Source organism: Piliocolobus tephrosceles, chromosome 1 (genome assembly GCF_002776525.5).
Source record: "Piliocolobus tephrosceles isolate RC106 chromosome 1, ASM277652v3, whole genome shotgun sequence".
In the NCBI taxonomy this organism is placed as follows: Eukaryota; Metazoa; Chordata; class Mammalia; order Primates; family Cercopithecidae; genus Piliocolobus; species Piliocolobus tephrosceles.
In genome coordinates, this window is record NC_045434.1 from 206,702,023 (window position 1) to 206,725,801 (window position 23,779).

Sequence of the window (23,779 nt, forward strand, 5' to 3'; positions counted from 1 at the left end):
CGGGGACGCGGGGGCGGGTTCTGGGGAGGAGCGCTGACGCGGGGAGGGTTTTGGGGCGGGGCGGTTACCCGAGAATTGACCCTGGGGGCAGGGCGAGGCGCGGAGGGTTGTCTTGAGCGCGGGGAGGTGACACAAGCGCGACTCCTGGGGGCGGGGTGAGGCATTGGAGATGCGTCCTGAGGCGGTGGAGCGAAGACTGACCCGGGGCAGTGACGTGGGGGCGTGCCCTGGGGAGTGGGGCGGGCGGCCGAGGCCCGGAAGCAGACTGAGGCTTTTCGCCATGGATGAAGCGGACCGGCGGCTCCTGCGGCGGTGCCGGCTGCGGCTGGTGGAGGAGCTGCAGGTGGACCAGCTCTGGGACGCCCTGCTGAGCCGCGAGCTGTTCAAGCCCCACATGATCGAGGACATACAGGTGCGCCCCCGCCCCTGGCCCCCTGGCCCCGCGCTGCACGGCCGGGTGCCCACGCCCCTCGAGGAGCCATTGTGCAGGAGCCTAGCTTTCCCTGTGGCTTCGAACCCCTCAGCGGAGACTAAGAATCCCAAACACCTCTTAGTCGGGTGTTCGCTAAAGCGATTCCACACCATAGTCAGCGACCACCGTTAGTGCTTGTGTTTCTTGTGTAAAGGAAAAATGTGAGACACATCTTGAAAACTTTGAATAAGAAACAGTTCGTGAGTTGGAGAACACCAGACTGAAAGAGGTTTAGTGTTGCAATGACAAAAGGTCAGAGGCAAGTATTTATTGGGAAAATGTGGAAGCAAAATAACGAAATTATTTGATTGGTTTGCAGCTACAAAATTGCCTTTTTTTTTAAAGGTCTGTTACTTGACTGCTTATGCTTGCTTATCATTGGCTGGAGTTAAGTTCTATTTCTCTCTGACATAAGCATTTATCAGCTATGATCCAAGTTAAATTTTGCTGTTTGCAGTTTAAGCAAGATTTAGGTCACTTAGGATACCTGATTGGTTTTGTCTGCTCAGGAATTATTCATGGTTGGTCTCCATTTTAGTTTACTTTAATACTTGCAAGGAAGGAGGCGTGTGCGTTTTTACTTTTCTAGTATAGAGATATCGGGAACCCACTTTGGCATCAGACTGCCTGGCAGCGTGTTCTTGGGCCAGTCATTTACCCTCTTTGAGCCACGGTTTCTGGGCTGTGAAATGGGGATAAGAACAATACTGTCATAAGGACTAAATGAAATAATGGATGTGAAACAGTGTAGTGCCAGGCACAGAGCGAGGGCTCCGCGTGCCCTGCCCTCTTTGGCCAGCCCCTTCTGTGTTCAGTTTATGTTTTGTTAAGAGGTTTTGGAAATGAGGGGACCTGATGCAGGTAATGGAGAATAATAAAGTCAAACATTTGAGGTTTTCTTTAAAAGCACTTTCTCATTTTTGTCTCATTTGACCCTCATCACAGGCCTGTGAGGACGCAGGAGATACTTCCTACCATGAGGTGCAGTAGGTGTGAGTGGCTGGCTGGATATCCCTGGCCAGTGCCCTGGCCCAGGGAAACAGTCTTTAAATAATTGAGTATCATATGAGTAATTATTCATTCATAATAAAATAAGTCTTGTGACTTCTGTGTGGCCCCTACTGGGGAACAGAAATGGTTTGAGGCCACAGTCCTTGCCTTCAGGAATGTTCACGGGGATCACAAACTCCGTGCCTGTGGAGGCCCGATGGATGGGCATCCTAGTGGATACCTTTGCACTGCTCTCTGTCGCCAGCTGAGTATGGCCATACCAGCAAATGGCCCAGTATTGCCAGATCTTTCACTTATTTGAGGCAGGGTCTCACTCTTGCCCAGCCTAGAGTGCAGTGGTGAGATCATGGCTCACTGCACCCTTGACCTCCTGGCTTAAGTGGTCTTACTGCCTCAGCCTTTAGAGTAGTTGGGACTTTAGGCACATGCCACCATGCCTGGCTAATTAAAAAAATTTTTTTTTGTACAGATAGGAGCCTTGCTATGTTGTCCAGATGAGTCTCAAACTCCTGGCCTCAACTGATTCTCATGCCTCAGTGTTGGGATTACAGGTGTGAGCCACTGTACCTGGCCCAGCTTTCATATTTTAAAAAAGAAGCTGGAAATCTTGATTCCTCTGTCAAATTCCCTGGCTTAAAATGTTAGCAACAAATTCAGAAATTTTTTAAGAACCTTGTGGGAACCACAGGTTGCCATTTTGCCACCCTAGTATGGCTGAAAAACAGGCAGATTTTGGATCTGGGCTCTCATCCTGGCCTTGTTACGTATTAGCAAGTTGTAAAAAACCACAACCAATGAGCCAAACAAACAGAAGAACCCTTTCTGTGACTCAGTTTCCCTGAAATTTCTTACCCTAAAAAGTTGGGAAATTGTAATTTAACTCTATAAGGTTAAAAGGGAGAAAAAGATGAAACAATGCATTTACACAGTGTTGACCTCCTGGAGTGTTCAGCAAATGTGGAGAGAAATCTAAACACCACCATCCATTTGCATGTGGCCAGCTGCTCTGCTAGTGAGACTTACCTTCTTAGTGGCACTACAGGCTTGTGCTGTTCCCAACAGTAGCCATTAGCCACATGTGGTTAAAGGTAAATTTGAAGTAATCAAAATTAAATAAAGTTAAAAATCTGTAGGGTCCAGCCCTACAGGGCCTGTGGGTTTTTCTCCTTGGGTGTGGAGACGAGAGATCATAGAAATGAAGACACAAGACAGATAGAAGAAAAGACAGCTGGGCCCTGGGGACCACTACCACCTAGACGCAGAGACTGTAGTGGCCCCGAATACCTGGCTCCACTATTATTTATTGGATACAAGGCAAGGGGGTAGGGTAAGGAGGGTGAGTCGTCTTAAGTGATTGATAAGGTGAAGCAAGTCATGTGATCGTAGGAAAGTGGGCCCTTCTCTTTTAGGTAGCTGAAGCAGAGAGAGCAGGCAGCATACATCAGCGTTTTCTTCTATACACTTACAAGAAAGCAAAAGAGACTTTCACTATTTTTTCTACCGCTATCTGCTACGAACTTCAAAGAGGAACCAGGAGTACGGGAGGAGCATGAAAGTGGACAAGGAGCGTGACCATTGAAGCACAGCACCACAGGGAGGGGTTTAGCCCTCCGGATGACTGCGGGCAGTCCTAGATAATATCCAGCCTTCCACGAGAAGCTGGTGGAGTAGAGTGTCTCCTGACTCCTCCAAGGAAAGGAGACTCCCTTTCATGGTCTGCTAAGTAACACGTGCCTTCCCAGACACTGGCATTACTGCTTGACCAAGGAGCCCTCAAGTGGCCCTTTTGTGGGTGTGACAGAGGACTCACATCTTGCCTTCTAGGGCACTTCTCACAATGTCCCTTCAGCACCTGTCCTTGTACCTGCTGGTTATTCCTAAGTTATATTAGCAATGCAACAAAGAGTAATATTAAAAGCTAATGATTAATAATGTTTATAATAATGATTGATGATTATCCATGATCATCTCTGTATCTAATTTGTATTATGACTCTTTTTATTCTAACTATTTTCTTTATTATACTGAAACAGTTTGTCGCTTCAGTCTCTTGCCGCGGCACCTAGGTAATCTTTCGCCCACAAAAATTCAGTTCCTCAGTTGTACCACTGTGCTCAGTGGTCATGTGATGTATGGTTACCATATGGGACAGTGTAGACCAAGAATATTTCCATCATCACGGAAGGTTCTCATAGACAGTGCTGCTGTAGGATAGTTGAGGACATGGTGCCATCTTATCTCTGTGGATCCTGAGAACCTGTCCAGTGCTGGGTGTCTGAGGACAGATGGCAGATAACCAGAATCTTCCTTCTGTCTTAGTGACTGACCCCACCATCCTAACACCTTCAACTTTTTTTTTTTTTTTTTTTGAGACAGGGTCTTGCTGTGTCACCCAGGCTGAAGTACAGTGGTGCTATCACAGCTCACTGCAGCCTTAACCTCCTGGGCTCGAGCCATCCTCCTGCCTCAGCCTCCTGAGTAGCTAGGACTACAGGTGCATGACACCGTACTTGGCTAATTTTTTAAAGTTTTTGTAGAGACAGGATCTCACTGCATTGCCCAGGCTGGTGTTGAACTCCTGGGCTCAAGCTGTCCTCCCACTTCAGCCTCCCAGAGTGCTGGAATTGCAAGCATGAGCCACTGTGCCTGGCCTGCCTGTCAACCTTGACCCTTGCTCTGCCTTCACAGTCCCACCAGTCAGTGCCCGTGTCCTGTGGACCCTCCCTCTTTGTATCTCTGCTTTGTCCTTTCACTTCTCTCTATTTTAGCTGCACCATCTTTGCTGCCTTCTGGTCTGGCTATGACTCACGCCTTTCCATTTTTCACCCTGACCCCAGGATGATTTTTTGAAAAGGCGTATCTGTCTCTGTCACTCCAATCTTAAAACTCTTTGGTGGCCAGGCACGGTAGCTCATGCCTGTAATCCTAGCACTTTGAGAGGCTGAGGTTGGTGGATCGCTTGAGGTCAGGAGTTTGAGACCAGCCTGGCCAACATGGTGAAACCCTGTCTCGACCAAAAAATACAAAAATTAGCCAGGCATGGTGGCGGGTTCCTGTAGTCCCAGCTACCTGGGAGGGTGATGTGGGAGAATCACTTGTACCTGAAAGGTGGAGGTTACAGTGAGCTGAGATGGTGCCACTGCATTCCAGCCTGGGTGACAGAGCAAGACTCTTTCTCAAAGAAACAAAAACAGAAAACAGAAAAAACTGATGACTGGCCATGGTGGCTCATCCCTGTAATCCCAGCACTTTGGGATGCCAAGGTTGGAGGATCACTTGAGGTCAGTTCAAGACCAGCCTGGGCAACATGGCGAAACCCTGTCTCTACTAAAAATACAAAAGAAATTAGCCAGGCATGGTGGTGTGTGCCGGTAATCCCAACTACTCCAGAGGCTGAGGCAGGAGAATCGCTTGAACCTCAGAGCTGGAGGTTGCAGTGAGCTAAGATTGCACCACTACACTCTCGCCTGGGTGACAGAGTGAGACTCTGTCTCAAGGAAAAAAAAAAACAAAAAACAAAATAAAAAAACTCTTCGGTGGCACCTGACAGGTCTCAGGATGAATTTCTTGGCCTGGCCACCCAAAGGCCTTGTCCCTTGCCACTATCTACCTCCTACCTCCTAAGACACTGAATTCACTATTCACTTCTGCTACCCTCAGCCCCATGTGCCTTCCCTCTGGGCACTTGTCTCTTGCTGTGTCATTGCTGATTTGTCTGATTGCATTCCTCATTAGAAATTTGCTCCTTAAGGACTGAGATCGTCCATGGTAGCATTTTCAGCACTTAGCGTAGTGTTGGGCATCTTTTGCCCTGCAAAATAATGAACAGATCATCAAAGGCTGGTAAGTGACACACACTCATCACACCTGCAGCTCCATTGCTGCCCACGTGCCTGCCTGTTTAGACTTACAGTAGCTGGGAAATGGGGAGACAAGGTGAGAGCCATATAAAAGTACATGGGTAATTAGTATCCTGCCTTTCTTTCTAAACAGCGGGCAGGCTCTGGATCTCGGCGGGATCAGGCCAGGCAACTGATCACAGATCTAGAGACTCGAGGGAGTCAAGCTCTTCCTTTGTTCATCTCCTGCTTGGAGGATACAGGCCAGGACATGATGGCTTCATTCCTGCGAACTAACAGGCAAGCAGGAAAGTTGTCGAAGCCAACCCTAGAAAACCTTACCCCAGTGGTGCTCAGACCAGAGATTCGCAAACCAGAAGTTCTCAGACCGGAAACACCCAGACCAGTGGACATTGGTTCTGGAGGATTCGGTGATGTCGGTGAGTATCCAGAGAGTGATTGGTAGGTGGGCATGACATGTAGTCATTTGGGACTGACTGTGAGTACAGCGGGGTGGGCTGAGATTCAGAATTTAAATTTAGCGTTGTCTTTCTGAATGCTCATAGGGATGGCAAAATTCTGGGAGGTTTTCAGGAGGCTGAATCTTGGCAGCCCCTCTTCTGAAAAGCATGTGTTGAGGTCTGTTTTGGGTGTCCTGGGTTTTTTGTTTTTGTTTTTGTTTTCCTGCCTTTGAGATAGCAGGTCCCAGGTTTTGATCAGTGTTTCCAGATCCATCTATTGTTTTGGATTTGCCTTTCGGTCTGGGTGGGTAGCTTGGACTACTTCATGTCTGGGGGTAGGAGAGAGGCCTGGGTTCTATCTGCCCTGTACAAACAGACATCTGCAAGGTATTTACCCTTACCTTCTTCCCTTAGAGCAACCCTGCAAGGCAGGTGTCGTTAGACCCATCCTTGTTGATGGAGAAACTGACTGAAGCTCGTGGAAATTAAATACTTTGCCAAAGGCCACACGGCTACATCCAATAAAATGCATAAATTCCAAGAGTACAGCTGGGTGATTTTTACCTATGTGTACCCGCAGGTAACTAACACCCAGATCATCAAGATGAAAACATTCCAGGGTTCTCTCTTTCCATCTCTTCCCACTTCCCCTTTCCCAAAGTAATCACCATTCTCATCTCTATCGCCAGAGATCCCTTTTGCTTGTCGTTAAACTTCGATATAAATCCTATATAGTCTTAAATAATCTTGAGCCTGGCTTCTTTCATTCATCATTATATCTGTGAAATTCATTCATGTTGTTGTGCATATCAGTAGTTCATTGTTTTTAATTTCTAGATGGCAGCAGTTCCTATTCTGAATAATCCACAATTTAACCATTTTCCTATTGATGGACATGTGGGTTGTTTTCAGTTGGGGCTTTGTTCCCATGGCAGCATGTGGCGCTCTAGCACTTCCTGTTTCTTGGGTGCCTCGTGGACCATTGCATGGTATCATAGTTAATAATCATAATAGTAATGGTGAATATTATTGAGTGCTTGCTATTTGCCTGGCACTGTTCGGAGTGCTTACATAAATGATCTGATTTAATTTCCCCATCTCTCTTGTAAGGCAGGTGCTTTGCTGTTAGACAAAGTGAGCCACAGACTGGGACACATCCTGTGCCAAATCACACAGCTAGTGAGGAGTGGAGACAGGGCTGCAGCCCAGGCTTACCTGTTCTGTCTGCTCTGCAGGGTAGCCCCACGTGTGCTTTGTGGGACACCTCATTGATCCAACTCATGCTGATGGACATTGTGTTGTTTCTGCAGTGAGCCTCGCATGTACGTCTAATTCTGACTGCAGGATGTTTCTAGAAATGGAATTGTGTGTTAAAGGGTACTTGTTCCTGTCCTATAGATGCTACCAACTTATACTTCAAAAATATGTCATTTTAGCCAGGTGTGGTGGTGTGAGCCTGTAAGACCAGCTACTTGGGAGGCTGAGGCAGGAGGACTGCATGAGCCTAGGAATTCACAGCCAGCCTGGGCAACTTGGTGAGATCCTGTCTCTAAGAAAAAAGAAGTTGTAAAAATTGTGTCTTTCTTTTTTTTAGATTGAGACAAGGTCTTCTGTGGCCCAGGCTGGAGTGCAGTGGCGTGATCATGGCTCACTGCAGCCTTGAATTCCCAGGCTCAAGCAATTCTCCCCCTCAGCCTCCCAGGTAGCTGTGTGCTATTTTTTTTTTGTATTTTGTGTAGAGTAGAGATGAGATCTCACCGTGTGGCCCAGGCTGGTCTCAATCTCCTGGGCTCAAGCAATCCTCCTACCTCGGCCTCCTGGATAGCTGTGCATGTTATCACCCCTGGCCTTTTTTTTTTTTTTTTTTTTTAAAGAGGGAGTCTTGCTCTGTCACCCAGGCTGGAGTGCAGTGGCGCAATGTCAGCTCACTGCAACCTCCACCTCCTGGATTCAAGCAATTATCCTGCCTCAGCCTCCTGAGTAGCTGGGACTATAGGCACCCACCACCACGCCTGGCTAATTTTTGTATTTTTAGTAGAGATAGGGTTTTACCATGTTGCCTAGGCTGGTCTTGAACTCCTGGCCTCAAGTGATCTGCCCGCCTCAGTCTCCCAAAGTGCTGGGATCATAGGTGTGAGCCACCACTCCCAGCCCATGCCTGGCCAATTTTAAAATTTTTTGTAGAAATGAGGTCTCACCATGTTGCCCAGGCTGCCCTCAAACTCCTGGGCTCCAGTAATCTGCCCACCTTGGCCTCCCAAAGTGCTGGAATTACAGGTGTGAGCCCCTGCACCCGGCCCAAATGGTGTCATTTTATAATCTCACCAACTATGAGTGAAGGTGACCACTTTCTCACATTCTTGCCAACAGTGAGTATTGACATTTTTTTCCTGTGTGATGGGTAAAAAGTACTGTTTTCTTTCAACAAAAATCCAACAAAATTCATTCATATTGTTGTGCATATCAGTAGTTCATTCTTTTTAATTTCTAGATGGCAGCAGTTCCTTTTCTGAACAATCCACAATTTATTTAATCATTTTCCTGTTGATGGACATATGGGTTGTTTTCAGTTGGGGCTTTGTTCCCATGGCAGCGTGTGGATATCCAGAACTTCCTGTTTCATGGGTGCCAGGTGGACCATTGCATGGTATCAAAGTTAATATTCATAATAATAATGGTGAGCATTATTGAGTACTTGCTGAATAACTGATTTTTGGGCAATCCACTAAGGCAGAGAAACAGACAAATATGATGAGGGTATGAAGCTGCATTTGCGTGAAGTGTAAGGAAGAAGACTGGTTCTGGAATTGGCCACATGCATTATTATCCTGTAAAGGAGAAAGGCAGAATACAAAGCTCATCTGTTGTTATTTGGTTCTGGGAAATGTCAACATGAATCATTTAGGACCAACAGTCAGAATTTGAAACTTCCTGTTTTTTTGGAAGGTGTTTTGTTTCCTATTTGTTGTGAATATTTATTCCTAGTAGGAGCTTAATTCTGACGGGTAAATAATAACAACAATAGTAAGATCACTTAATTTTTTTACCTTATTATTATTATTTTTTGAGATAGGGTCTTACTCTGTTACCCAGGGTGGAGTGCGGTGGTGTGATCTCGGCTCACTGCAACCTCTGCTTGCCAGGTTCAACCAGTTCTCTCACCTCAGCCTCCCGAGTAGCTGGGGCTACAGGCACGCCACCATGCCTGGCTAGAGATGTCCTTTTTAGGTGCTGGGCCTTAGACTCCTGAGTACTGCATGGGAATGCTTCCCAAGGTAGGTTTCATGGTGATCCACAAAGGAAGAGCTGTGTATTCATACGTATGGGAATGTCTGGCTGAGCAAGAATAGGGCCAGCAGCAGAGCCTTTCATAAGTGAGTCCAGGAAAGGATGCTGTAGGTCAATGTTTCACACTGGGGACGATTTTGCCCTGACCTCCAAGGGACATTTGACAATGTCTAGAGACAAATCTGGTTGTTATAACTGAGGGTGGGTGGGTGCTACTGGCATCTAGTGAGTAGACAGAGATGCTGCCAAAACCCAACAGTGTACAGAGTAGCTATGCACAATAAAGAAGAATCTGGCCCCCAGGATGGAGATGCAGCACCTGCCCTCAGCCACTATGCACTGTGCCGATACGCAGAGTGGGAAGAGAGGATCTCAGCTTGGCAGAGCCCAGTATTGGATGACAGATCACTGCCTGCCTGGTACAAATCTGCGCTGTTCAATGAACTATACTTCCTGGCTGATGGAGGCACAGTATGGCTGGAAGTTCGTGAGGACTCCCTACCAGAGGAGCTAGGCAGAAACGTGTGTCACCTCTGCCCCACCCTACGGGACTACGGTCGATTTGGCTACCTTGAGGGCCAGGAGTACCGCATGTACAACACATATGATGTCCACTTTTATGCCTCCTTTGCTCTCATCATGCTCTGGCCCAAACTTGAGCTCAGCCTACAGTATGACATGGCTCTGGCCACTCTCAGGGAGGACCTGACACAGCGACGGTACCTGATGAGTGTGGTGATGGCACCTGTGAAAAGGAGGAACGTCATCGCCCATGATATTGGGGACCCAGATGATGAACCATGGCTCCAGGTCAATGCATATTTGATCCACGATACTGCTGACTGGAAGGACCTGAACCTGAAGTTTGTGCTGCAGGTTTATCGGGACTATTACCTGACGGGTGATCAAAACTTCCTGAAGGACATGTGGCCCGTGTGTCTAGCTGTGATGGAGTCTGAAATGAAGTTTGACAAGGACCATGACGGACTCATTGAAAATGGAGGCTACGCAGACCAGACCTATGATGGATGGGTGACCACAGGCCCCAGTGCTTACTGTGGAGGGCTGTGGCCGGCAGCTGTGGCTGTGATGGTCCAGATGGCTGCTCTGTGTGGGGCACAGGACATTCAGGATAAGTTTTCTTCCATCCTCCACCGGGGCCAAGAAGCCTATGAGAGACTGCTGTGGAATGGCCGCTATTACAACTATGACAGCAGCTCTCAGCCTCAGTCTCGTAGTGTTATGTCTGACCAGTGTGCTGGACAGTGGTTCCTGAAGGCCTGTGGCCTAGGAGAAGGGGAGACTGAGGTGTTTCCTACCCCACATGTGGTCCGTGCTCTCCAAACTATCTTTGAGCTGAACGTCCAGGCCTTTGCAGGAGGGGTCATGGGGGCTGTGAATGGGATGCAGCCCCATGGTGTCCCTGATAAATCCAGTGTGCAGTCTGATGAAGTCTGGGTGGGTGTGGTCTACGGATTGGCAGCTACCATGATCCAAGAGGGCCTGACTTGGGAGGGCTTCCAGACAGCTGAAGGCTGCTACCGTACCGTGTGGGAGCGCCTGGGTCTGGCCTTCCAGACCCCAGAGGCATACTGCCAGCAGCGGGTGTTCCGCTCACTGGCCTACATGCGGCCACTGAGCATCTGGGCCATGCAGCTAGCCCTGCAACAGCAGCAGCACAAAAAGGCCTCTAGGCCAAAAGTCGAACAGGGCACAGGACTAAGGATAGGGTCTATGTTTGGACCAAAGGAAGCCATGGCAAACGTGAGCCCAGAGTGAACCGTCTGAACTGTGGGAGGAAAGCGCTAACAGCCCAGCCTCCAGCCTGGCCTTTCCTCCTTCTCCTCTGAACCACCTGCAACCCTGAGCCATCAGGACAATCATACCCCTTCCCTTCTCCCCACCCAGCTGTGCCAGTAAATGGGGGTTGAGGGTGACCTAGGCAGCATTAGAATCACTTATTTCTTTCTTTCCTCACCCATTCCCTCACTGCATGAAATGTTCAGGGAGGTCAGTTGATTTCCCCAGGTACATTCATGGGGTGACAGACACATGGGTACAAATAAAAGACCCAGAAAGCCAAAAAAAAAAGAGAAGAATCTGGCCCAAAGTGTTAGTGTGGTGGGGCTGAGTACACACACCACACTCATACGTATTCATTGAGCTTGAGTGTCAATGAATAATAATAATGATAATGGACACATCAGTTTTATTGAGTTGTCAAGTGTGTCAGGTGTTGTTCTATGTGCCTCACATGTATTAATCGTTTGAGGTGTCATCACAATCCTATGAGGTTGGTAGTTGCTCCTATTATCCTGTAATACAGATGGGGAAATCAGAGACCCAGAGACTCTGAGCGCCTTGCCCATTGTGACACAGGTGCTAAGTGTTGGAGTTGGGATTTGAACCCAAGTACCTTGAACTCACTCCATCACTGCCTTATGAAGAACAAATGGCTCATTCTCTTTCTTGGCCCTATATTTGTGCCATTACTCATTAGCTCATGCAGATGTTTGCTAAGTACCTGTTGGGTTCTAGGTGTTGGGGATGCAGCTTCGAACAAGGATGTCCAGTCCTTGCCTTCACCTGGAGAGGGGCGGATGCTCAATTCATGCTTGCATAATTTGGTCTTTATTCACGGCTGTGGGTAGTGCTATGAAGAAGCTGAACACAGTGCTTTAGAGGTGCATCATCGGGGACCCACCACAGAGAGTGGCTTTGTCTTCGTATATTCAGAGGAAAAAGACTTTTCCTTCAGAATGTAAGGAAATTTCTTAGTTTCAGACATGATGCCTTGTGTGTAACTGCTTGTTCCAGCCAGGGCCTCCTGCCCGGGAGGGCTGGGAGAACTGTTGGTAGCTGTGTTCTCAGGATTCTCCAGAGAAACAGAACCTACAGCGGGTGTGTGTGTGCATGTGCGTGTGTGTATAAAACAGCATCTTTTGTTCTGTGCTGCATCCCCAACACCTAGAACTCAGCAGGTAGTTAGTAAACATTTGCATGAGCTAATGAGTAATGGCACAAATACAGAGACAAGAAAGATAATGAGCCATTTGTTCTTTTCTTTCTTTTCTTTTTTTTTGATACGGAGTCTCGCTCTGTCGCCCAGGCTGGAGTGCAGTGGTGCAATCTTCGCTCACTGCATGCTCTACCTCCTAGGTTCATGCCATTCTCCCACCTCAGCCTCCTGAGTATCTGGGACAACAGGTGCCCGCCATCACAATCACGCCTGGCTAATTTTTTGTATCTTTTTTTTTAGTAGAGACGTGGTTTCACCGTGTTAACCAGGATGGTCTCGATCTCCTGACCTCGTGATCCGTCCACCTCGGCTTCCCAAAGTGGTGGGATTACAGGTGTGAGCCACCACTGCACCCGGCCAAACCATTTGTCCTTTATGAGGCAGTGATGGAGTGAGTCCGAGGTACTTGGGTTCAAATCCCAACTCCAGCACTTACCAGCTGTGTCACAGTGGGCAAGTAGTTGAGTCTCTGGGCCTCTGTTTTGTGTATATATATATACACACAAACACACACAGGTATATATATATAGAAAGATCTATACATATATTTTAATGTGTGTGTGTATATATATCTTTATCTGAAAACATATTTATTACAAGGAATTGGCTCATGCAATTGTGGAGGCTGAGAAGTCCCATGGTCTTCCATCTGCAAGTTGGAGACCAGGAAAGCTGGTAGTGTAGTTCCAGTCTGGTTCTGAAGGCCTGAGATCCAGGAGCACTATTGGTAGAAGTCCCATTCCAAAGGCAGAAGAAGACTGATATCCCAGCTCAAGCAGTGAGACAGAGAGAGATCAAAGTCTCCCGTTCTCCACTGTTTCGTTCTATTCAGGCCCTTGACGGATTGGACATGGCCCACCCTCCTGGGGAGGGCCATCTGCTTTCCTCTGTCCACCTATTCAAATCCCATTCTCATCCCCAAAACACTCACAGGCACCCTGAGAAATACTGTTACATTTAACCAAATATCTGGGCACCCTGTGATCTAGTCAAGTTAACCTGTGAACTCAACCATCACAGTGGCTTTCTCTGCTCATGCCTTGCCTAGGTTGGAACTTCCTTGAAAGTAGAAGTTGGCTCTTCAGCCCTACCTAGCTTCCTGGTCTCACCTCCCATTACAACTCAGGGTTTCTGAGTCTCCAGTTCCCCTCTGGCAAATGGGGCTGTGTGCCAGTACTTCTGTGCAGAAGGGCCTGCTCTGAGGAGTAAGCGAGGCAGTGTGTGGAGGGACTTCACGTGGGGCCTCCTATTGAGTGAGCCTTGGGTGGGTCTCATTGGTCAGCGCTGCTTCCTTCTGTGATTTCTAAATTGCCAAGGGCTGGGGAGGGTCATTCCCAGGGCATCTTCCCTTCTGTAGGGTCCCCCAGTTCCCCTGCTTGCTTTCTGTGTCCTGACTGAAAATTACAGAGTGCTTTAACCACCCTGTAACCCAGCCAGCTGCAGGTTTTTCCCAGTAGACCTGAGCCCAAACCTGGGCCTTAAACATTCTCAGGCACTGATAAAAGGTATCTAGGTAGGCCAGGTGTGGTGGCTCATGCCTGTAATCCCAGCACTTGGGGAGGCCAAGACGGACGGATCACTTGAGGTCAGGAGTTCAAGACTAGCCTGGCCAACATGATGAAACCCTGTCTCTACTAAAAATGCAAAAATTAGCTGAGCATGGTGGCGTGTGCTTGTAATCCTAGCTACTCAGGAGGCTGAGGCAGGAGAATTGTTTGAAGTCGGGAGACAGAGGTTGCAGTGAGCCAAGATTGTGCCACTGTACTCCAGCCTGGGCAACAGAGTAAGACTCTTGTCTGAAAAAAAAAAAAAAATCAGCTAGGTGTGGTGGTGTAGTCCCAGCTACTTGATGGCTTAGGTGGAAGGGTCACTTGAGCCCGGCAGGCAAAGTTTGCAGTGAGCCGAGATTGCGCCACCACACTCCAGCCTGGACAACAGAGTGAGGCTCCCTCTCAAAAAAAAGAAAAAAAAAAAAGGTACGTAGGTTATCGCCCAAAACACTGAAAGAAACCGGCCCTGGCCCTGAGCCAAATTCCTTAAACCCTCACGTAAACTCCTTGCCCCGATTCCTTCACTATGGACCAAACCTAGGTAGACACCCGTTTTTTCTTGCCGCTTCCCTCAAGGATTGCTGCAGCACTCTAAGTTCCCTAATAAATGTTTTGGACGATTGCATCAGGGCGACAGAGTGAGACTCTGTCTCAAAAAGAAGAAAAAACATCTCATGACCTTTTAAGCTGGTGAGCAGTCAACTTCTTGCTAACGGAAATGAAAACTCTTTTGACATTGATGGAAAATAATAATCTTTATTCATTTATTCATTCTGCAAGTACTTCCGGAGGACCTGCGATGCGTTGGGCCCCTATGGACACTGCAGACAGTGAGCACCTGCTCTCCTGAGCTTCCCTCACCTCTTTCTGCTCTGTAATTTCTTCTCAATGAGACACCATCTCTATACTCTCTGGTGTCTGGCTTTTTTTTATGCAGCACATTTTTTGTTTTTTTTTTTTTTTTGAGATGGAGTTTTGCTCTTGTTGCCCACGCTGGAATGCGATGGCGCGATCTCGACTCACTGCAACCTCCGCCTCCCAGGTTCAAGTGATTCTCCTGCCTCAGCCTCCTGAGTAGCTGGGATTACAGGTACCCACCCCCTCACCTGTCTAAATTTTTTTTTTTTTTCTTTTTGCATTTTTAGTAGAGATGAGGTTTCACCACGTTGGCCAGGCTGGTCTGGAACCCCTGACCTCAGGTGATCCACTCACCTCAGCCTCCCAAAGTGCTAGAATTATAGGCGTGAGCCACCGTGCCTGGCCTTACACAGCACATTTTCTAGGCTATCCTGCGTTGCATGTATCAGTGAAGCGGCGTCATTCATCTGGGGTAAATACCCAAGTTTCATTGTCTTCATGGCCATGGAAAACCAGGACACAGACATACAGTGAGGTTCACAGTGGAAGTATATATAATAGGCGAAACAAAGAGAAGAGCTCTCTGCTGCAGAGAGGGGTCCCAGAGGAATGGGTTGCCGCTTCTGCAGTGGAATGCAAGGGGTTTTATAGATGAGCTTGAGGAGGCGGTGTCTGATTTACATAGGGCACGAAGATTGGTCAGACCAGGTGTTTCATTTGCGTAGGATTACAAAAACTGGTTAGGACTAGGTGTGCCATTTGCATAGGGTGTGAAAAGCTGGCCATCCCCACCCTAATCTTGTGTTGTGCAGATGGGTTCTCTGTCTGGCTGGTGCCATGTTGTTGCAGTATTACTTCTTTACTCGTGGTGACAAAGAAAGGGAAGATGGAGCCTCCTTGTTGAATATACCTGGCCCCTTGGTAGTTTTTCTATTGGCACAGGCTGCTGGCATTCACTCGTGAGCTTCCAGCTTGCTTATCCGTGTCTGCAGCTCGATTTTTCAGGCTGCTCTTTGTTAGAAAAGAAATAATTTGAGGCCAGGCGCAGTGGCTCACACCTGTAATCCCAGCACGTTGGGAGGCTGAGGTGGGCTGATCATCTGAGGTCAGGAGTTTGAGACCAGCCTGGCCAACATGGTGAAACCCTGTCTGTACTAAAAATACAAAAAAATTAGCCAGCTGTGGTGTCCGGTGCCTGTAATTCCACCTACTTGGGAGGCTGAGACAGGAGAATTGCTTGAACCTGGGAGGGGGAGGTTGCAGTAAGCCAAGATTGCGCCATTGCACTCGAGCCTGGGCAACAAGAGTGGAAAAAAAAAGGAAATGATTTGGGGGCTGATTTTTGTTAAAGGGGAAATTCTGCTGAGGACTGTTTTACTCTCACTATCTGCCTAAATAATTTCTATCTCCTGTATCATCAGTAGTTCATTCCTTTTTAGGCTGTTCTCTTGATGGCTGTATCACAATTTGTATATTTATCATATTGTTGTTGGATTGGTTGTTTCCAGGTTGAGGCATGATGAATAAGGCCTCAGGGAACATTTTGGCCAAGTCTTTTGTGCCCGTTTGCACTCCATGTTCTTTGATATATACCTGAGGGTGGACTTGCTGTCAGAGGACAGGTGTGTGTTTAACTGTTAGAAACCTCTAAACAGATCTCCAAGGTGGCTCTGCCATTTGGCTCTCCCATCAGCAGTGTCTGAGGGTCTGAGTTACCGCTGCTCTGTTCTTGGGCGGCTGTCCTCACAAAGCCCCTTGCCCCTCCTCTGCTGCACCCCAACATTATGTTTCCCTCTTTTGCTGTCTCCCCAGGTGCTCCTGAGAGTTTGAGGGGAAATGCGGATTTGGTGAGTCTCCATGAGATTTGGGGCTAGTATCTCCGGCTCTGGGCCCTTCCCTCTCCCCCTCAGGTGCTTCCCTGCAGGTGTGTCAGGAGCCCAGGGAACCAGCCCTAGGAGGGCAGTGGGGGTCTGGTCCTAGCCTCCCTGACTCCGGCCCAGCACCTGCTGGGAGATTGTTCAACCCTGCTGTTCCTCATTTGCAAAGCTGGGGGCAGAAGCGGGGCAGACCTGATGAGGGGCAGGCATTGGGATCCGTACCAAGTTGCCACTCTCTCATTCACAAGAATTTATTATGTGGCTCCTGTGCTCTGTGCTGGGGCCACTTGGGAAGGAACCATCAGTCTGTTAGGGAAGAGAGAAGTTAGGCAAATGAGTATATAAATAGAAACAGTGATAAGTACCATCAACAAAAGAACAGGCTGCCTTGAGAGAGAATTACAAGGGGACCGAGCCTGGGGAGGGAGCAGCCTTAGGTGCCCCCAGGTGGCCTGGGCACAGTTCTGCTGACAGAGTTCTCAGGTACGCCCCTGGCCTGGGTGACCCGTGAGGTCCTTTGGGATGAGTGCTCGTGGCTGTTGGATTTCCAGGTTACCAGCTCCCCTCCCTGAATACCAAGATCGGGGGGTCACCTTCTAGTGCTAGTCTGTCCTGCAGTTGCTTCTCTTTTGCCCTAGAATGCTGGGTGGAGACCCTGCTACTCCTTGTGTGGGAGGGCAGAGCCCGTTTTCTTCCCGCCTCTCCAGACTGTCCCCTGGGGAGCGCGGGGAGAGCCTGGGTTTACGAGGGTCCGTGTGCTGGCAGGCTTACGTCCTGAGCATGGAGCCCTGTGGCCACTGCCTCATTATCAACAATGTGAACTTCTGCCGTGAGTCTGGGCTCAGCACCCGCACTGGCTCCAGCATCGACTGTGAGAAGTTGCAGCGCCGCTTCTCCTCGCTGCATTTCATGGTGGAGGTGAAGCAAGACCTGACTGCCAAGGTACACTCACTATCTGTGGAGGGAGACGGGGTGGGGGCCAGCGGGTGGGGAAGTATCTTTTGAGGGACCCCAAAAGCCAGCTGACTCCCCAGATGAGCCCTTACATCTGGAGGACCGTGGGAGGTAGGATGGCTCAGCGGCTATAGGTTCAAGTTCAGATGCAGAAGTCCCAGTTTGAGGACTGGCTGTCTCGGCCACCTGCTGTGTGACCTCTTGTGCCTCAGTTTCCTTGTCTGGAAAGCAGGAATAGTACCTACCTCCTTGGGTTGTTTTAGGGGTTTGGTGAACAGTGCCCAAGCATAGCACCTTCTCCCTGAAAACGGTGGCTATGACGACTGCTGGGACTGTCAGCACTTCGGTACTGGCCCTGGGAAGCTGAGAAAGTGCTCTGCCCAGGCCTTTGGGTTGGGCCCTTTGTTTTATTTTTTTTGGTGGCGGGGGACTGAGTCCCACTTTGTCATCCAGGCTGGAGTGCAGTGGCGCAATCTCTGCTCACTGCAACCTCCACCTCCTGGGTTCAAGCAATTCTCCTGCCTCAGCCTCCTGAGTAGCTGGGACTACAGGTGCATGCCACCACGCCTGGCTGAATTTTTTTTTTTTGTATTTTTAGTAGAGACGGGGTTTCACCATGTTGGCCAGGCTGGTCTCAAACTCCTGACCTCAAATGATCGGCCCGCCTTGGCCTCCCAAAGTGCTGGGATTACAGGTGTGAGCCACCGCGCCCGGCCAGGCTGAGCCCTCTTATTGTCAGGAAGGGCCCAGTCTGCAGCCGGACCTGTCGGTGCTCCTGGCTCACCTGCAGCCCTCTCTTGTAGGAAATGGTGCTAGCTTTGCTGGAGCTGGCACGGCGGGACCACAGTGCTCTGGACTGCTGTGTGCTGGTCATTCTCTCTCACGGCTGTCAGGTAGGAAGCATCCCTCTGCTCCTTGGGCAGGCATTGGGTAAAGGCCGTGCCAAGAGGCCGTGCAGGGGCCATGTCCCTTCCTGTGTCCAGAACACCCTTGGTTTTGTGGAAAAGGGCTGTGGGGCCCTGCCCACCTCCTGTTGTTTTCTTGGGAGCCATGTGGTTCTCTGAGGAGTTGGCTGCACCTTTCTGGGCAGGTCGGTGTTCCTGGGAGAAGCTCTCTGGGAGAGGGAGGACAGAGACCAGGTCCACTCACGAAGCTCCTGCCCCCAGAATTTGTCCAGAGGCAGGTACAGCACACATGTTGTCTCAGCTCCTGTCTCTGTCCTGTGAGGCATTGCCCCAGGCCCCTTGCTGCTGGTGGGACTCAGGACACCAGGCCCACTGGGGGCTTGGCCCCTTAAGTGTTTGTCATTGTGATTTAGCCCTTACCCCTTCCTGGGCCTTAATTTCCTCATCTTTTAAGTTGAGGAGTTGGACAGATCACAGTTACAAGGTGGGGCCTGGAGTCTCCCTGTGGTCTGCACAGTGTTTTGAAAACTGGCAGATTTCACATAAAAATCAGGATTTCTAGTTTCTCTTGACAAACCGCAAAGGTCTGGCCTGACCAGGCCAGCATCCTCAGCCAGTAACACTCCAGCCTGTGGCTGGGCAGGGCTTTTCCTTTGGTTCTTTCTCTCATAATGTGGTCCCTAGAGCTCATGAGGAATGTGGACTCCCAGGCCCTACCCTGGACCTCTTCATTCCGAGTCTGCCCAGTAACAAGGTTCCCCGGTGATTTCCGTGCACTTAGATTTGAGCTGAATTGATTTAAAGCAGCCACTTTCAGCATTAAGCTGCCTCAGTCAGAGGGGCCTGGAGGACCAGACTGCTGATCAGGAGGTCTGGGTGGGGCCCGGGAATTGCATTTCTTACAAGTTCCCAAGTGATATCGATGCTGCTGCTGCAGGGGCCAAACTTTGAGAACCACCGGTCTAGAGGCCACAGCCAGCACTCTCCAGGCACACTGTCTGGCCCCTAGAGGCACATGAGTTTGAGATGAGACCCCTGGAATAGGTGCTGACTAGGGTCTTTCCAGAACCAACCTGCTCTGTCTCAATCAGCCTCATGCCCCTGGCTTTGACCTTCCAAATCCTTGGCCCCCACAAAACTTCTGAACAGGCTGTTGGATTCCTATTCCAACTTCTTGGTTTTGTAACCAGGATTCTTGGTCTTCTAGGCCAGCCACCTGCAGTTCCCAGGGGCTGTCTACGGCACAGATGGATGCCCTGTGTCGGTCGAGAGGATTGTGAACATCTTCAATGGGACCAGCTGCCCCAGCCTGGGAGGGAAGCCCAAGCTCTTTTTCATCCAGGCCTGTGGTGGGGGTAAGCAGCTCCTTGGCCTCCCACTGGGTGGGTCTGATGGGGAGGGAGCCACCACCTGCTTCTTTCTCCAGCCTGCCCCTCACAGAGCCCACGAGGTCTCTCCAGGCAGTCCGAGGGTACCACACATGGTCCCTTTTTGGCAGCACTTCTGCCTGGCTGGAGCAGGCCCCACTCTGTCTGCTCTGTAGAGGTTGGAGTCTTCAGTTTCATGGCACAGTGGCATCATGGGCGTGCGTAACTTTGGCAGCTTCAATTCCAGAGACTTGGCAAAAAAGAAACTAAACAGAAGAGAGAGGAGAAGCCTCTTTTTATTTTTCTTGTCACCATTCCCCTGACCTCCATCAACCAAACCCCGTTTCCACTATCCCAGAGAAAGGGTGGCCACAGCTCAACTGCACGGAGAAACCAAAGAATTTAATTATTGGAATTTTCAAAAGCGTAGTTGTGGGGGTTCGAGGAATTATAGGGATTACTTGGGCTGGGCGCAGTGTCTCATGCCCAACACTTTGGGAGGCCAAGGCAGGAGAATTGCTTGAGCCAGGAGTTTGATACCTGCCTGGGCAACACAGTGAGACCCTGTCTCTATTTTTGTTTTGTTTTTTAAAGGATTACTTGGATTTTTTGTAGTTTTGCTAAATGCTCTGATTTTAAACTTAGCTCCTACTACAGTGTTACCTGATTTTCTTATAAAAAAGAGGGAAGAGAGAGAAACGTGGGGATTCCTGGCTTGTGGGTCATGACAGGAATATCAGGGAGCACTAGAAATTCTGTCCCAGGAAGTCCCCTCTGCCCTAGACTCTTCACGGACTGGGACCTTCAGAACGTATATCACTTCCTTGCCTCCAGCCTGATCTGCCAGAGAAGCAGGCACTGTTATACCATAGCGCTGTCCAGCTTGTCTAGCTGTGACGTGGGCACCTGTGGTGTATTTCTTCTACGCACATCCAACTGCCCCATCCCTATTCCACGTTGGCAGAGTTGCGTGGAGGCTACCTAGGAGAGCAGCCTCTGGTCACATCATTCATCCAGTAAGTGTTTATTGAGCACCAGCTGTATATACCAGGCTGTGTGTTAGGTGCTGGGGATGGGGAAAAACAGAGTTTCAGTCTCCTGGAATTTATGATTTGACATGAACTGTATTAAGTCACTGTCATAACCCATGCCCATAACTTGACCACAAGTGATTGAGAACACTTGATTAAACCCTGGATTGGCTACTGACCTGTCTGTCACACAACCCCGGGCCAGTTCATCTCTAGACATCTCAGCAAATGGGGAAAATAACAGAACCCACTTCCAAGCTCAGGTGATCCTCCCACCTCAGCCTCCTGAGTAGCTGGGGCTACAGGTGCCCAATACCATGCCCAGCTAATTTTTCTTTTTTTTTTTATAGAGACAGGGTTTTGCCATGTTGCCCAGGCTGGTCTTGAACTCCTGGGTTCAAGCTATCTGCCCACTTTGGCCTCCCAGAGTGCTGGTATTACAGGCATGAGCCACTGTGCCTGGGCAACTTTAATAATATTTAATACACTAATTGGTGTGTGTACAGTGGTTCATTTTAATAACTGAAAACCCAGACTGCCCCCCACTCCCACCCCGGAGGACCCAGTGTCACATAAGAGCCCCCCACCCCACTGTCGCCAGCACAGTTGCCTCAGGACAGCAGTAATAGGAAGCAAGGAAGGCTGCCACTCTGGGGGCTACAGAAACCCTGCTCTGCCTCACCTCCTGTCTTGTCCATAGTGTGTGGTCCAGCAATGCTCTTCCTCTGGAACCTGCGCTCCCTCTTTCTGGTATGAATCAAATGAAAGACAAAAAGGGCAAGGGAGTTAGGAATGCAGGCTGAGTGGGCATGCCTGCTTTCTGGACGGTGAGCTGGTCTTGTGCTCCTCCCATGCCCCATCCAGTCTCAGTCTCAACAGCGGGGAGGGCCTTTGTCACTTGAATATCTGCTGTCACTCTTAGGACTCAGTAGCAGGGCTTCCAAGGCCTTCGGTGACCTGGCCCCTGCCATTTCACCTCCCCCAGCCTGGCATTTTCCAAGTCCCCCAGCATGGCCCAGCCTTCACAGGATGTCCAGGGTCTTGCTTGCTCTTCTACCTGCTCCCCTGGCTAACTCTGTTTTTAAAATTCATTTTTACTTATTTTGTTTTAGAGATGGGGGTCTCACTATATTGCCCAGGCTAGTCTTGAACTATTTGGCTCAATGATACTCCCACCTCTGCCTCCCAAGGAGCTGGGATTACAGGCATGAGCCATCGTGCCTGGCACCTGGCTGACTCTTAATCATCCATCCTTCTGGTTACAATTTATTGTCACCACCTATAGAAGGTCTTCCCTAAACACCGCTTTCTTGGCCAAAGTCAGGGTTAGCTGGCCTTTGTGCTCCTGCAGCCTCTGTCCCTCCCCTGCCATAGCACTGTCTTATTGTATTGAGATGGGCCTATCCCCTGGTCAGCTCTGAGTAGAGGGCAAGGCCTACCCCACAGCCAGGCCCCCAGCCTGGCACAAAGCCCACAGTCCGGTTGCACCTCATGTGAATCTAATTTGAATTTAAAGGAGATCCATATAAAAGCATCTATGTGGTTCACGCCTGTAATCCCAACAGTTTGGGAGGCCGAGGTGGGAGGATCTCTTGAGACAAGGACTTTGAGACCAGTCTCTATAACAAATTTTAAAACATTAGCCAGGTGTGGTGGTGTGTGCCTATGATCACAGCTACTTGGGATGTTTAGGCAGGAAGATCACTTGAGTCCTGGATGTCAAGGCTACAGTGAGCCATGTTTGCACTGTTGCACTCTGGCCTGGGTGACAGAGCGAGACCCTGTCTCTAAAAAAAAAAAGAAAACTATGAGCCAAATTTGGCATAATGCAGATTTCCATCATTAAAACAAAACTCCCAGAAAACAGCAAGATTTCAAAGCCAGCATGCAGTGATTTCAAAGCCAGCATGCAGTGATTAAGATGCCCCTTTGGAGCTGGGTCCCTGCTTTGCCTCCGCAGGCTGCATGACCCGGTGCTTAACGTTGTTACCACATGGTGGCGCCACGTCAGCTGAGAGCAGAAGTAGAATGGTCTCCGTTCTCCACCAGTGCCTGGCCAGGTGTCTGTCTGCATGCCTCAGAACACCTGCCCTGGGTTTTGAGGACTCTTGTATTGCTATTTTATAACTTAGTATTGTAATAATTTAAAAATCATTTTAAAATAATAATTTTAAAACCCTCCAACATGTCATCTACCCCTTCATTAGGAGGTAACAGCACCAGGGCTGAAAAATGTGCCTTAAAGTCGATACCTTTGGTGTGCAACGTCCGCGTGAGAGGCAACCAAGTGGCCGCTGCTCTGAGGCTGAGCCGTCAATTTTGGGGTGACCCCTCTTTGGGATTTGAGAGATCGGGCTGAGAAGGCAGAAAGCAATGATAATATGCTGCAGTGGTGGTGGATTTTCTGTGCAGAGGGAGCATCTCCTCCTACTGTATATATTTATTCTTGTGGGGAATGAGTCCTGCCTTACGGGGAGTTTTGCATTAATGAGGCTCTCTAAGAACCGAGGCTCTCTAAGAACCAAGCCATGCATAAAATGCAGAACACCGTAGGCAAGGTCTTCACATCAGATTTGTGGACTGAGGCTGACACGGGAATGGAGCTGCCTTAGCGCCCCTGCCTGACCCCCTTTCCTTTCCCCCACACCCCCTGCTCTGATCCTGTTGTCTCTTCTCAGCCTCTCTGCTCACCCTGTCTCCTCTGGCCATTCTTACTGGCATCCCCTGCTTAGGCGTTCCCCCCCCCGCCCCGCCCCCGCAAGCTGCCAGGCAGACCCAGCCTCAGGCCTCCTTGCTGTGCTGCTTCACGTCATTCCCAGACACCTGGGGCAGATTCCGGAATCTCTATCAAGAAAACGAGAAAGCCAGGCGCGGTGGCTCAAGCCTGTAATCCCAGCACTTTGGGAGGCTGAGACGGGCGGATCACGAGGTCAGGAGATCGAGACCATCCTGGCTAACATGGTGAAACCCCGTCTCTACTAAAAAAATACAAAAAACTAGCCGGGAGTGGTGGTGGGCACCTGTAGTCCCAGCTACTCGGGAGGCTGAGGCAGGAGAATGGTGTAAACCCAGGAGGCGGAGCTTGAAGTGAGCTGAGATCCGGCCACTGCACTCCAGCCTGGGTGACAGAGCGAGACTCCGTCTCAA

The 23,779-nt window shown here is 49.4% G+C and overlaps 1 protein-coding gene and 1 pseudogene across 3 annotated transcripts in view; both read left to right on the forward strand.

Moving 5' to 3' along the window:
* The first annotated feature begins 163 nt into the window (after positions 1-163).
* Positions 164-23,779, forward strand: part of CASP9 (caspase 9) — a 31,621-nt gene continuing 8,005 nt past the window's right edge. The window contains exons 1-6 of one of the 2 annotated variants that reach the window (XM_023193499.2): positions 164-412; positions 5,477-5,762; positions 16,311-16,345; positions 17,141-17,317; positions 18,133-18,222; positions 19,442-19,589. In XM_023193499.2, the coding sequence (XP_023049267.2) occupies positions 170-412; positions 5,477-5,762; positions 16,311-16,345; positions 17,141-17,317; positions 18,133-18,222; positions 19,442-19,589 (979 nt within the window). In that variant the 5' untranslated portion in view covers positions 164-169. The remainder of the gene's footprint in view (positions 413-5,476; positions 5,763-16,310; positions 16,346-17,140; positions 17,318-18,132; positions 18,223-19,441; positions 19,590-23,779) is intronic. The other variant, XM_031934677.1, reaches the window with a different exon arrangement.
* On the forward strand, positions 8,939-12,001 carry LOC111527285 (annotated as a pseudogene). The gene has a single exon (XR_002726617.2). The product of XR_002726617.2 is annotated as a non-lysosomal glucosylceramidase pseudogene (transcript).